The sequence below is a fragment of the Trichechus manatus genome, unplaced genomic scaffold, assembly GCF_000243295.1.
Source record: "Trichechus manatus latirostris isolate Lorelei unplaced genomic scaffold, TriManLat1.0 scaffold00010, whole genome shotgun sequence".
Classification (NCBI taxonomy): Eukaryota; Metazoa; Chordata; class Mammalia; order Sirenia; family Trichechidae; genus Trichechus; species Trichechus manatus.
Genome location: NW_004443946.1, coordinates 2,079,164 through 2,092,002, shown reverse-complemented (window position 1 = coordinate 2,092,002; position 12,839 = coordinate 2,079,164). Strand labels below are relative to the sequence as shown.

Below are 12,839 nucleotides of genomic sequence, written 5' to 3'. Positions count from 1 at the left end.
TATATATATATTTTTAATATTAGTTTTTCAACTGGAGTTTTGCCTTATCGCGAAGTATGTTCGTGCCTCTGTATAACATCTTAAATAAAAATAATTTGCTTGTGATTGGGAAATTTAATTTCTTGAAGCAGAAAACCTAAATGTTCTTTAGATGCCAACTTAAAAGGTACTTCGGAACTAGTTTTCTTCTCTTACTCTATGTGCTGGATATTGCATGCCAGTTTCTAAGATTTAATATTTTTATTTAAGATTTATAATATTTAAAAGAGCTACTGACATGTAGTCCCTTAGTTCCTCTTCATTTTAACTGAAACACACTGAAAAACACCTCAATTATTTAGGCAGTTTTATTTGCTACACAAGTTTTCTCCTCTCAGGCTACCATCCCTCCTTGCCAGTGAACCTTGAAATAATAACAAGAAACCTGCTGAGTAGAAAAATCCATTTAAATCACCTCTTAAAAAAAATAAAATCAGTAACTTTTTTTTATTTTCAGCAGTTAGTGAAACTTATATGATTTGTCATTGTAAAATACTTTTATTTTTATTGAGTTAAATTGTGTTTCCAGAACATTCATACATTAACTTTTTACAGATTTACTGTAAGAATTGGCTCACAGATCATAAGTATTAGTGTGTGGTTAAATTTTAGACTGTGGGACAGTTTTATTTTTAAAACTTAATTTTGTAATAGGAAAAATGTGAACGTAAAGAATTCTTCCTTAATAGATACTTCTGAATATATGACAGTATTTAAATAGCCATGTTTTTAATCCAGAAAACAAGTTTCAGCATATGAAAGAAATTAAAATGCTGATATCGAGCTTATCAGAAGTTAGCACGTTTAAATGAATGACGGTTATATATATCTTTGAAAACTTGGATAACCTTCAGTAGGTTGCTTCAGCTTAGGCACAGCTTTGCCACAAAAGCACTGGGGAGAACTAATGGTTTAGACAGTGGAATTTTGCATCAAGCACTTGAATAGCCTTACATTATTTATAATTCAGTAAAACAGGCAATTTATAGTTAACTCTGTGCTTTATTTTAATTGCTTTTCCCTTATCATTTTAGTATGCCTTCAAGACAGTGTGTTGGCCTTCTGGAAACATGGGATGCAGGGTAAAAGCTTCAAGTCAGATGAGGTAAGATTTTTCAACCTCCAGTGTTTTCTGCTAAAGATTTTAAATATTAAAATGTTCATTTTATGCATTTTGTCTATGAACCTACATTACTATGTTTAGTGCCCTTAATGCTGTGACCTGGTAGAGAAAAAGAACCAGTATTTTCCTTTAAACATGTTTTGTATTGTTTTTTTAAATTCTCATGGCCACAAGGAATTACAAAATATGAGCTTATACAATTTTAGTCCTCTAATTTGTAGTTTATAAATACGATTGGTAAGCTTGTTGAACCTAGATACAAATGATTCTTTTTCTAAATTTCATAGCCTTTTCCATAAGGTACAGATGTGTAGCTTCTTTTTTAATATTTTAATTAAAATTCCAAATTAATATTATTAGATTACAGGACTAAGGAAAAATATAAGACAGTAAATATTTACTGAGTACTAAGTACATGCAAGACACTGTTATAACACTGTGAGGCATAACGAAGTATAATTATAAATAATATAAACACCAGGCACTTTACGTACATTTGCTCATGTAAGGCTCAGAATAATCCTATGAGGCAGGTACAATTTGTATTCCCGTTTTTACTGGCATAGAGTGGTTTAGTAATTTGGCATAGTTGCACAACTAGTTAAGTGCCAGTGCCTGGATTTGAAGGATCTCTAAAGTCACTTCTAGCTTAGTTAATCAGCAGGATACGTTTCATACAGGAGAATGGGATTTATGCTCAGCCTTGAGGGATGAATTCTAATAGTTCAAGACAGTACTAACAGAGAAATTTCTCATTTGTGTACCCGTGTAGTTCTTGTAGGCTGCATATTTGTGAACTTATTTTAAATTTCAGAATCTTCTATTTGAATCTACCTTTCATTTTAGCTACATTCTTTTTTATATATAAGTGCGTATTTCCACCTCTTAGATGAATGCAGAATTAGAATGCTTCCAGGAGAAAATAACTTAAACCACCTGTGCTGGAATATATCAGTTTATCTAGTTACTGACCCATATACCTAAATGGTACCAGGTCTGCGAACTTGAGGAAGTTTATAGTCCTACTTACTGCCATAAGATTAATTGTCCTTAAATGCTGCTTTTATCCTGTCATTCCTGTGGTTAAAATTCTACAGAAGATACCTATTGCTCACTTGATCAAGTACAAATTCTATATCCTAACCACTGATTTTTTTTTTTTTTCTGGATTGTAATTTTATTTTTATTGTTGTAGTTTAAGTGAAAGTTTATAATTCAAGTTAGTCTCTCATACAAAAATTTATACATAGTTATGTGACCCTAATTGCTCTCTCTCTACTGTGACAGCACACTCCTCCTTTCTACCCATGATTTCCTGTGTCCATTCAGCCAGCTCCTAACCCTCTCTGCCTTCTCATCTCACCTCCAGACAGAAGCTGCCCATTTAGTCTCATGTATTTACTTGAGCTAAGAATAAGAAGCACACTCTTCATGAGTATCATTTTGTCCCACAGTCCAGTTCAATCTTTCTCTGAAGAGTTGGCTTTGGGAATTGTTTTAGTTCTGGGTTGACCGAGAGTTCAGGGGCCATGCTTTCTGGGGTTCCTCCAGTCTCAGTCAGACCATTAAGTCTCATCTTTTTACTAGAATTTGAGTTCTGCACCCCACCCTTCCCCTGCTCCATCAGGAACTCTCCGTTGTTTTCCCTGTCGGGGCAGTCATTGGTGGTAGCTGGGCACCATCCAGTTCTTCTGGTCTCAGGCTGATGGAGTCTCTGGTTTATGTGGCCCTTTTGTCTCTTGGGCTAGTATTTTCCTTAAGATTTTGGTGTTCTTCATTCTCCTTTACTCCAGGTGAGTTGGGACCAATTGATGCATCTTAGATGGCTGCTTGCTAGCTTTTAAGACCCCAGACGCCATTCACCAAAGTAGGATGCAGAACATTTTCTTAATAAACTTCGTTATGCCAGTTGATCTTGATGTCCCCTGAAAGCATGGTCCCCAGACTCCCGCCCCTGCTACTGTGTCCTTCGAAGTGTTTGGTTGAATTCAGGAAACTTCTTAGCTTTGGTTTAGTCCAGTTGTGCTGATTTCCCCTGTAATGTGTGCTGTCCTTCCCTTCACCTAAGATAAATCTTGTCTGCTATCTAGTGAGTGAATAACCCTCTCCCTCCCCACCCTAGTAACCATCGAAGAATATTTTCTTCTGTCTAAGCACTGATTTTAACTCATCTTGCTTAGCTCTTTCTTTCTGATTACATTCTCATCCTTCATCTTAGGTCTTGCTGAAGTTTTAACTTCTTTCATAAAGTAATAGTCAACTACTCCAGTCCACAATGATTGAAACATACTTGAACTTATTACTCTGAACATCAGCTCCGTCTAGTATAGCACTTAGTTTACTTGTGATTCAAGTTTATTCTGTCTTCCCAGTTAGGCCGTAAATTCCTTGATATTGGACTATTTTCATACTTATTTTATATTCTCGTTGTTTTAGTTTGGGTTCCTCCAAAAGCAGACCCAAGGACAAGGACTCAAGTGCAGGCAGTTTATTTGGTAGTAGATTCCAGAAAACAAGCGATGGCATGAGAAATATAAAATGAGAAGGGGGGAAAAGTCAATAAAATGTGCATTAATAAGCTAGTTCCCACTATGGGCAACTGGGGCTTAATCCCACAGGGACACTAAGGAAGGGTATACGGCGCACCTCAGGATTGACTCACTTGAAGATGAGAGGTGGGCATTTATGCACCAACTGCTATCCTATTTCGGTTATGAGTTGCCCCCGGTATATAAACTTTCCACACTTTGGGGAAGCACCTGCACATGGCTGAGCACCTTCTGTAGCTTTAGAGAAAACAGAGCAGAAGGACCCTGCAGTGTATACTTATGAGACATTGGTGCATGGGAGCATCCACTGTAGCTGTACTGAAATCAGGTAGGCTACAGTGTGCAGTGTAGAGCACCCCAGGCATCTGCACTGTGATATAAAGGAAAGAGCAGGGCTCTGCAGTCAGGCAAACCTGTATTCAACTCTTGGGTCTACAAAGTCACTTAACTTTTCTGACCCTTAGTTTCTTCTTCAGTAATATGGGAATTATAATACATACCCCAAAGGTTCTTCTAAGGAAAGTGCCTGACCCATACTAGATGTTCCATAAATGTTGGTTCATTTCTAATAGGCAGTCAGAAAAAAACTTACTGAAATTTATTTCATTGGCGGAATGGCATCTATCAGAATTATTCATTCTGTTTAATAATTGCTATATCTAAATGGATATTTAAATTATTATTTAAGCAATGTAGGAGATAAGCTATTACTAACATGCGTTTTCTTTCATAGGTTACCCAGGAGATTTCAGACGAAACAAGAGTTTTCCGCTTATTAGGATCAGACAGGTAATAGATTGGTTGTTTTTGGTTAACTACCAAAAGAATTCAAAGGTTGTATGATTAAATATACTGTCAGCTTGTGATGGTGTTTCAAACAAAACTCTGAACAGGGCTCAGCACTTCGAGAAATTTCCCATTATCTTTATTGAGAGAGAGAATAATACTTAAGTCGATTAAACAATCTTTTGTCAGTATGAGGATCATGATTCTAGAGACAGAGTCAACCAAGACAAATATGTTAATATAGGTCTTTATGTCTCTAATAACATGACAGATATTTCAGGCCCCTTTGTTTTCATCATTTTTTCCTGCTATGTTACTTTCTGTTAACTATTACTATATAAATCCAAGAGAATATGCACATCCTGACATTTGCTTTTATGTCAGAAAATGTTCAACTCTGTTTTTGAGGTCAATCTAAATTAGAAAGAATTATGTAGTCTCTTTGTTCAAAATGAAAGACAAGTTACAAATTGTACCTTGTTAGGAAAGAGAATAATGCTCCCCTCAAATCTATATTATCTACCTCTGTGACTAAAAAAGAAGCCTTGGTGGCACAGTGGTAAAGCACTCGACTGCTAATCGAAAGATCTGTGGTTCGAGTCCAGCCGCTCTTGTGGGAGAAAGATGTGGCAGTCTACTTCCATTAAGATTTACAGGCTTGGAAACCCTATGGGGCATTTCTACTCTGTCCTGTTGGGTTGCTGTGGGTCAAAATTGACTTTATGGCAATAGGTTTTGTTTTGTTTTTTATTATGACTAATAAAAGGAGCCCTGGTGGCGCAGATTCTTAAATGCTCAGCTGCTAACCAAAAGGTTGGTGGTTCAAACCCACCCAGTGGCTCCAAGGGAGAACTAACAATCTGCCCCCGTAAAGATTATAGACTAGAAAACCCAGTAGGGCAGTTCTGCTCTGTCACATGGGTCCGAGTCGAAATTGATTCGATGGCACGTAACAACACCAGTGACTAATAAATTACCCATATAGCAAAATTAGCTATAGTAGTATTTATAATCCTAAGGCAAGGATTGAGAACCTCTGGTCTTCAGTTCAATCAAGTCACAAAATCATTGCTTAAATATTAGACAGTTGAGGAAAGGTAGAGGAAAAAGTGGAGTTGTGACTGTATGGAAATTTTACAGACTCTGGTAGAGAGAAAAGGATTCTTTGAAAAATGGCAACTACCTTAGTGAGTAGAAAAGAGCATGGCAACTTAGTAACTAGAGTCCAGCCAAAAAAGAGGAATTTGAGACTACCTGGTAAAGGACTCTAGAACTAGACTGGGAGGCTCATCGCTTCTGTAGGAAGAGCTGACAAGAGAATTGTGTCCAGTGATCCTGATGCAGTTGGCACTTTAATGAGACACATAGTGTAACAGGGTTCTGCTTGGTGAAGGGTGAATCAGAAGCCATTTCTTTGTTCCTTATTGTATTTTGCTCCCTTTCCCCAGAGTTTTTGCCTTCTTCCCTGCTTTTCTATATTGCCTCTCCATTCTCTCTCACTGTTTTCCCTAAAAAACCGCTTTTCTGAGACCATGGATGGCTCTGTTCTAGTTATCTTCTTTCTTAGGCATCTCCTTGAGTTTGAGATGTGTATTTTTAAAAAGTATTTGATTTTAAAAGTGGTTAAATAATTGTTTAAATAGAGAGATTTATGCCTTGAAAAAAACCCTAAATATAGCAAAAATATTAACTGGCTAAGGAGCCCTGGTGGCCCAGTGGCTAAGTGCTCGGCTGCTAATCCAAAGGTCGGCGGTTCACACCCACTAAAGGCTTCTTGGGAGAAAAGACCAAAGACCTGGCAGTCTGCTTCCATAAGAAGTACAGCCTAGAAGACCCCTTGGGGCACTTCTCCTCTGTTGGGTCAGGCACTGTGAGTCGGAATGGACTCGACAGTACACAACAACAACAACCCTGGTTGATTAGATTATAGGTAGTTTTAGTTCCCCTTTTTTCTGTAATGCATAATATAAAGTATGTATTACCTTTTTTATTATTTTCATTACAAAAGTAATACATGCTAGTTGTAGAAAATTCATAAAGTATATGTGCTATTTTCCTCCACATGCATATTTTATTTTGTTCTCAAACCCCACCCCCACCCCCACCCACCACCCCCCACGGTTTAAATACTATGTTATGGCACTTGGTTTTTTTTTTTCTTCCTATCAGTCATTTGATTGGGCTGTTTCCCTGTCCTTGTTCCAGGGACAAGGGAGAGGGGCTCTATTTGATAACTTTTTTGTTAACCGTTTATTTTCAAACACCTGGAAAATAGAACCTTGGATGAGTATCTCTGAGAGTCCTGTTCTGTTCTCTCAGCCCTTCTTCCACCCCCTTCCTGTTAGTGTAAATTCCTGAAGTATTATTATGCCTTTTGGTGGCATATATGAGTGAGCAAATAGTTTTGTTTTATAGTTGCAATGAGGTAATCAGACTGTCCTGAAATATTTAGATTTATAAATTAAGTAATTCTTAATCAGTTGTGTTTTTAAGCTATAAAATGTAAAGCCGAATTTGACTATACTTCTATGATCGTTATATAATGTTATAAGAATGTGAACAATGATATTCTTTCCTGGTTTGATGTTAGTATTTGAAGCATGCAATTTCTGTTTTTACTCTTAAACAAGCCTTTTGTTTTGGTTTAATTGCAGGGTTGTCGTTTTGGAAAGCAGGCCAACAGAAAATCCTACTGCACACAGCAATCTCTACATCTTGGCTGGACATGAAAATAGTTACTAAGCAACAGAAACTGATCTCAAATGATAGGATAATGAATATATTCCATATGAATGCAAAATATTTTAAGGATATTTAGTACAAACTGCACTATGGTTTGCTTCAACTGTTGTGGGTTATCTCAGTGATCTGTATTTTAGGATAGAATTCAATATTTTCTGTAGCTGGAAACAGCTCTTCTATCTCTTGCCACTGTGTGGTGGTTATATCAAGTTTGCTTAATAAAAGCTATGAGACAGAGAGTCCTCTATTTAGTTCCAGGAAACAGTCTTTTTTTAAAAAAAATTATAGTTTGTAACAAGGGTGCCATATTTTTAGATAACAACTTGTGATTATCTTCAGAGAGATAAATTTAGTGACCCATAAACCTGACCCATTGCCACCAAGGCAATTCCGACTCATAGCGACCCTATAGGACAGAGTAGAACTGCCCCATAGGGTTTCCAGGGAGCAGCTGGTGGATTTGAACTGCCGACCTTTTGGTTAGCAGCCGAGGTTTTAACCACTGTACCACCAGGGCTCCAGTTTAGTAACAGGTTTCTCATTTTATACCATGTCCTATTCCTCCTTAATACCATGTCCTGTTCCTCCTTAATGAACGTAATTTGATAAAGAAATTACCAAACAAGGCTTTCATTTTTACATTGGCCATTCTGTATGTTTTTGTAAAATAGAATATTTAATCCTTATTTATTAATCTCTTGCTGGAGTGGTGTAATGTATCTAACTTTTAGCAAAGGAGGGTTGCAGAGCAGCTTAAATTTTTTTGTAATGTATAAAAAGTTTACCTTTTAGGAGTAGTACTTCAAGGGGTTGAAGGCAGTGTGTTTGGGGGTTCAATACATCCATGCAATTTTGTTTAACAAAAGTATCTTGTAATTTCATGCAGAATTGCCTTAAAAGGGAGTTTCATGTTTTCAACTTCTAATAGTTGTAGGGGGTCATACAGAAGATATTGATGACGGTTGAAATATTGGAAGGAATATATATGTCTAGGTGTGACTACCATGCGTATGTACTCTTGACAAGCAGTATACTATACCTGTGATTTTTTTTTACATTAGGGATAATGCATAAGAAATTAATCTTCATATATATTATCATCCCTAATGTAGGAGAAAAAAGTATTTAACTGTCCATGATATGTATTTTACTTATAGTATACCAGAGGGAATAACTGTAAAGCAACTACACGTGTAATCATGGGGTTTTCACATATGTAGTTACTCATTTTGAGTAGGTTTAAGGAAAAAGAAAAACTTTAAATGAAATTGAATTCCTGAAAGGATAAGATAAGTAAGTATTATAAAAACCAGTATTCAAAAAATAGGAGAGGATAGGGCCATCTTTGGGTTTGTTTTACTTGTGCTATTGTTATGTTAGTATTTAAAATTCAAGTGTCACATTGGTACCTGCTGTCTTAATGAGTTTATTTAGTTAGCATTGAAATGCTGAATAAGGGATTAGCAATAGCAGCAGTCTACAGATTTTTTCTGACCAGTTACTTGAGGGAAAACAGTATAACTATCTCATTCAATCTTTTACCAGTTTTGTAAAAATAAGTATTATCATCATCTCCACTTTTCAGACAAGGAAATATAGGCTTAGCAAGGTTAAGAGACCTAACTCAATTCACACAGCAAGTTAGTGGTTGAGCCAGACCTTGAGTCTTCTGACTCTGTTCTTTTCACTATGCAATATGCAAACAAAATGTTGTACAAATGCAGTATTAAGTATTTGTCCTTAAAAATGCACATATGATATGATTTCAGTAAGTATGTGGCTGTTTATTTTGGATATGTTAAATGGGGCCTCTGGATTGAGGGACACTGGATACAATAGATGGCAGGGGGGCCATAGTCAAAACAGGGAACACTTACATACTGGATACAAAGACCAACAGCCTCCTCTCACTCAGTCCTGGCAGCCAGATCTTCACAATCCTATAAAAATATTGGAAGGCTCTTTTCTGTGAAATCTGAGCAAACGCAAGTGGAAATACCTAAGATCCTGATGTCAGAAGTGTCCTGGCTAAATGGCCCAGCTAGGTAACTGTACAGTGAAAGTCACAGTTTATATGCCCACTACCCTGGTGTCCAGGGCTTGCAGTTAGTCTTTTAGTCCTGTGCTATTAAAAATGAGCAAATAATCAAGTTATAAGACATCTGAGAAAGCCTCTAACATGAAAGAGAAAAAAAGCAGAGGAAACAGACTACACAGAGTAAAGAAAAATGTCAAAAAAAAAAAAAAAACTCCTTCAGAAAAATGTTGCTACCATGAATCAGGATAGTAAAAAAGGATCATTGAAAAATAAAGAGTTCTTGGGGAAAAAAATGTGATAGCATAACTGCATAATTTGATACAAGGTTCAGAATATAAACTTGAGGAAATTTCTTAGAAAGTAGAACAAAAAAGACAAAGAAATGGGAATATTGGAGGAAAAGTTAAGAAAATTAACAGTCCAGGAAGCCCAATATCCAATCTCCCAGAGTTCAAAGAGAAAGAACAGAAAGCAGAGGGGAACAAATCAACAGTATTTCAAGAAATTTTTCTAGAACTGAAGAACATCTGATCCTAGATTGAAAGAACACAGTGAATGTAATAGATCTGTACCAAAGCACATCATTGTGAAATTTCAAGAACAGCGGGGTCAAAGAGAAAATCTACTGTTTCCAGAGAAAATGGGCAGGTCGATACCAAGGAATAAGTATCAGAATAGCTTCAAATTTCAACAGAAGCAATGCCTTCAAATTTTTGAAAGAATTATTTGCAACCTAAAATTCTGTTATCCAGTAAAGTATTAGTAAATGTCAGGGTAAAAAAGGGCATAAACTAAGTAAAATGAAGGCATACGATACAGAAAATGGGATTCAGCATAAGAGAGAGATAAAGGAAATCCCCAGGTGATGGTGGGATATCCAAGGATGACCACTACACCAGACATAGAGAACATATCGGGGAAAGGTATCAGAAGCTCTGTATTTTAAGAGACACCTCAGTATCTTAAGAGACAACTACCAAAGAGGGAAAGATTCCTTCTAAATCAGAGCCTGAGGCAAGAACATCGGTACAGGTAGTTTATTTGAGAGACCCCAGAAAATAGGGACATCTGAGAATGGGAAGGCGGAAGAGTCAATATAGGAGTACATTATCGAAGTCATTGCTGTGTCGACAAAAAGAGCTTGATTTTACTAGGTCCTCTGAGAAGCATACCTCTCAGAATTGTCTCCTGAAAGACAAGTGGCTGGAGCATTTATCCACAGACTTCCCCTCCCCTCAATTGAGAGTTGCTGCCAGGGGCATTATCTCCTGAACTACCAAGCTGCAGCTTGCACCTAAGACAAGTAGACTCCTTCAGTGTCAGAGAAGTCCCTGAGGCAGCACACTGAAAAATAGTATGAGTCCGAGCTCACACTGAACTGTCCACTGCCTTTGTGGCTAAAATCAGAGGTGGGCGGAGGGGATGTTATTCAAGGCACCAGGATTCAGTCAGTGTTGATGTTGATTCTAAGCATATACTTAACTAAGACTTAAATCTAATAAAACTGGCAGGAACTCCAGGGAAGCAAAATGTTAGGAAAAAAAGAAAAAGTAATCTATGACTGTGGTTGAATGGCATAATAATGTTAACGTTATTAATCTGATCAGAATTACAGCAATTATAGTGGAAGAGGACATGGTGTTGTGGAGGTGAGGTAGAAAAGTGATCTAAATCCTCATCTTCCATAGTGGGTATTCAATGGATAATATCTAATTTCTCCAGCTAGCAACCTGCAGAAGAGAGCTTGTCCAGTGGCAAGTGAATTCCAAAGGTCCAAGAAATTGTCCCACACTAATCCTAGCAAAAGGAGTTGTGTTCTAGATTTTACAAAGAATTTCAGACTGTTCCAAATGGATCTTACTTAGAAGAAAAGCAAGAAATACTAAGAATTTACTATGTTGACAACAAGAATGAGTCAAATATTCTCACTGTCACCACTTGTTATTCATTGTACTTGTGGCCGTAGCCAGTTTAAGAAAACTAAGAAAAAGAAAAGATAAAAGGATTTGGAAAGGAATAAAACTACTATTTTTACTAGAATTTATAATTGAATTTAGAAAAGCAGCTAGATGCACTGTCAATATAAAAACTAATTACACATCTATATACCTGCAATAAAATAAAAAATTGCAAGTATACTGTTCATAATATAGAAAACCATTAAATACCTAAGAAGAAATACCTAAAAGATGCAAGGTCTCTATGCTGAAAACTATAAAATGTCAATGAACGAAATTAAAGAAGACCTAAATAAATTGCAGATTTATGCCATGTTAATGAATTAGAAAATAAGATACTATAAAAACGTCAATTTAAAGATTCAGTGTGATCCCCAGCAGATATTTTTGTTGAAATTGTAAGTTGATTCTAAAACATATAAAAGGTAAAGGGTCAGGAATAGTCAAGGAAATCTTGAAGAAAAACAAACCTAGGGGATTTAGACTATCAAGAATGAATGCAATACCACTACAAAAAAAAAAAAAAGAAGCACAATGCAATACTTGTGTATGCCCACCAAATGGCTCAAATGAAATAAAGAGGGGGAAAAAAGGACAATATGAAATGTTGGTGAGTATATGGAGCAACTGGAACTCTTATACACTGCTGCTGGTAGTGTAAATTGGTACAATCACTTTAGAAAACTAAAGCTAAACATACACATACCCTCAGCCCAGCAATTCCACCCAAAAGACATATTCAACGAAAGTCATAAAAAAGATTCTTTATAGCAGCATTATTCATATTCGCCAAGAATTGGAAACAACCCAAATGTCCATCTGCAGTACAGTGGATGAATAAATTGTGGTGTATTCACAACTCAAAATACTGAAGAAGAATAATAAGAATGAACTATCCACAATAATATGGATTTGAATCTCAATAAGTACATAAATGATATGATCCAGAAATTAAGAGGACACTGTCTAATTTCATTTATATAAAGTTCAAAAACAGGCAAGCTAATCTATGGTGTAAGAAGTGGGGAGGAGTGAGGGAGTAATGATTGAGAAGGGGACAAGAGAGAGTGCTTTGGGAATGCTGGAAATGTTCCATTTTGTATCACTTTGTGATAACTCAGCACGGTGTACTCGTGATTTATGCATTTTTCTTATGTGCTTGTACTTCAATAAAAATATTTATTAAAAAGAAACTGTGCCATGTAACTTGCAGTTGGGAGGGGGGGAATATATCAGTTTCCACATTACCCCTGTAATGTAGGTTCTTATAAATGAGAAAACCAAAGAGATTATCTATTGTCACAGATTGAGTTCTCCAGAAGCAGGCATCAAGATGGAATCACAAGTACAAAAGATTTATTGAGGGAAAACACCTGTGGAGAATAAAAAGCAGCAGGAGTACGTGGGGAGACCTGAAGTGTCAGACTCTCTGACACACACGTAATGAGAAGGGGAGGAAGGAGGATGTGATAGAGCCTTAGGCTGCAGTGCAGCTCTGAGAACATCTTGGCCAGGTTAATAGCCCTAGTGCAAAAATTGCCTGCTAGAATCCCATGCTGGAAAAGAGTATCTCAGCTTTCAAATGGCTTAGCTTGCAAATCCCA

General features: G+C 36.6%; 1 protein-coding gene across 4 annotated transcripts in view; it reads left to right on the top strand.

Annotated features, from left to right (window-relative positions):
• Positions 1-11,800, top strand: part of MAP4K5 (mitogen-activated protein kinase kinase kinase kinase 5) — a 123,493-nt gene extending 111,693 nt beyond the window's left edge. For all 4 annotated transcript variants that reach the window (XM_004370847.2, XM_023726163.1, XM_023726162.1 and 1 more), the window contains 3 exons: positions 1,074-1,144; positions 4,445-4,500; positions 7,152-11,800. In XM_004370847.2, the coding sequence (XP_004370904.1) occupies positions 1,074-1,144; positions 4,445-4,500; positions 7,152-7,239 (215 nt within the window). In that variant the 3' untranslated portion in view covers positions 7,240-11,800. The remainder of the gene's footprint in view (positions 1-1,073; positions 1,145-4,444; positions 4,501-7,151) is intronic.
• The last annotated feature ends 1,039 nt before the right edge of the window (positions 11,801-12,839 follow it).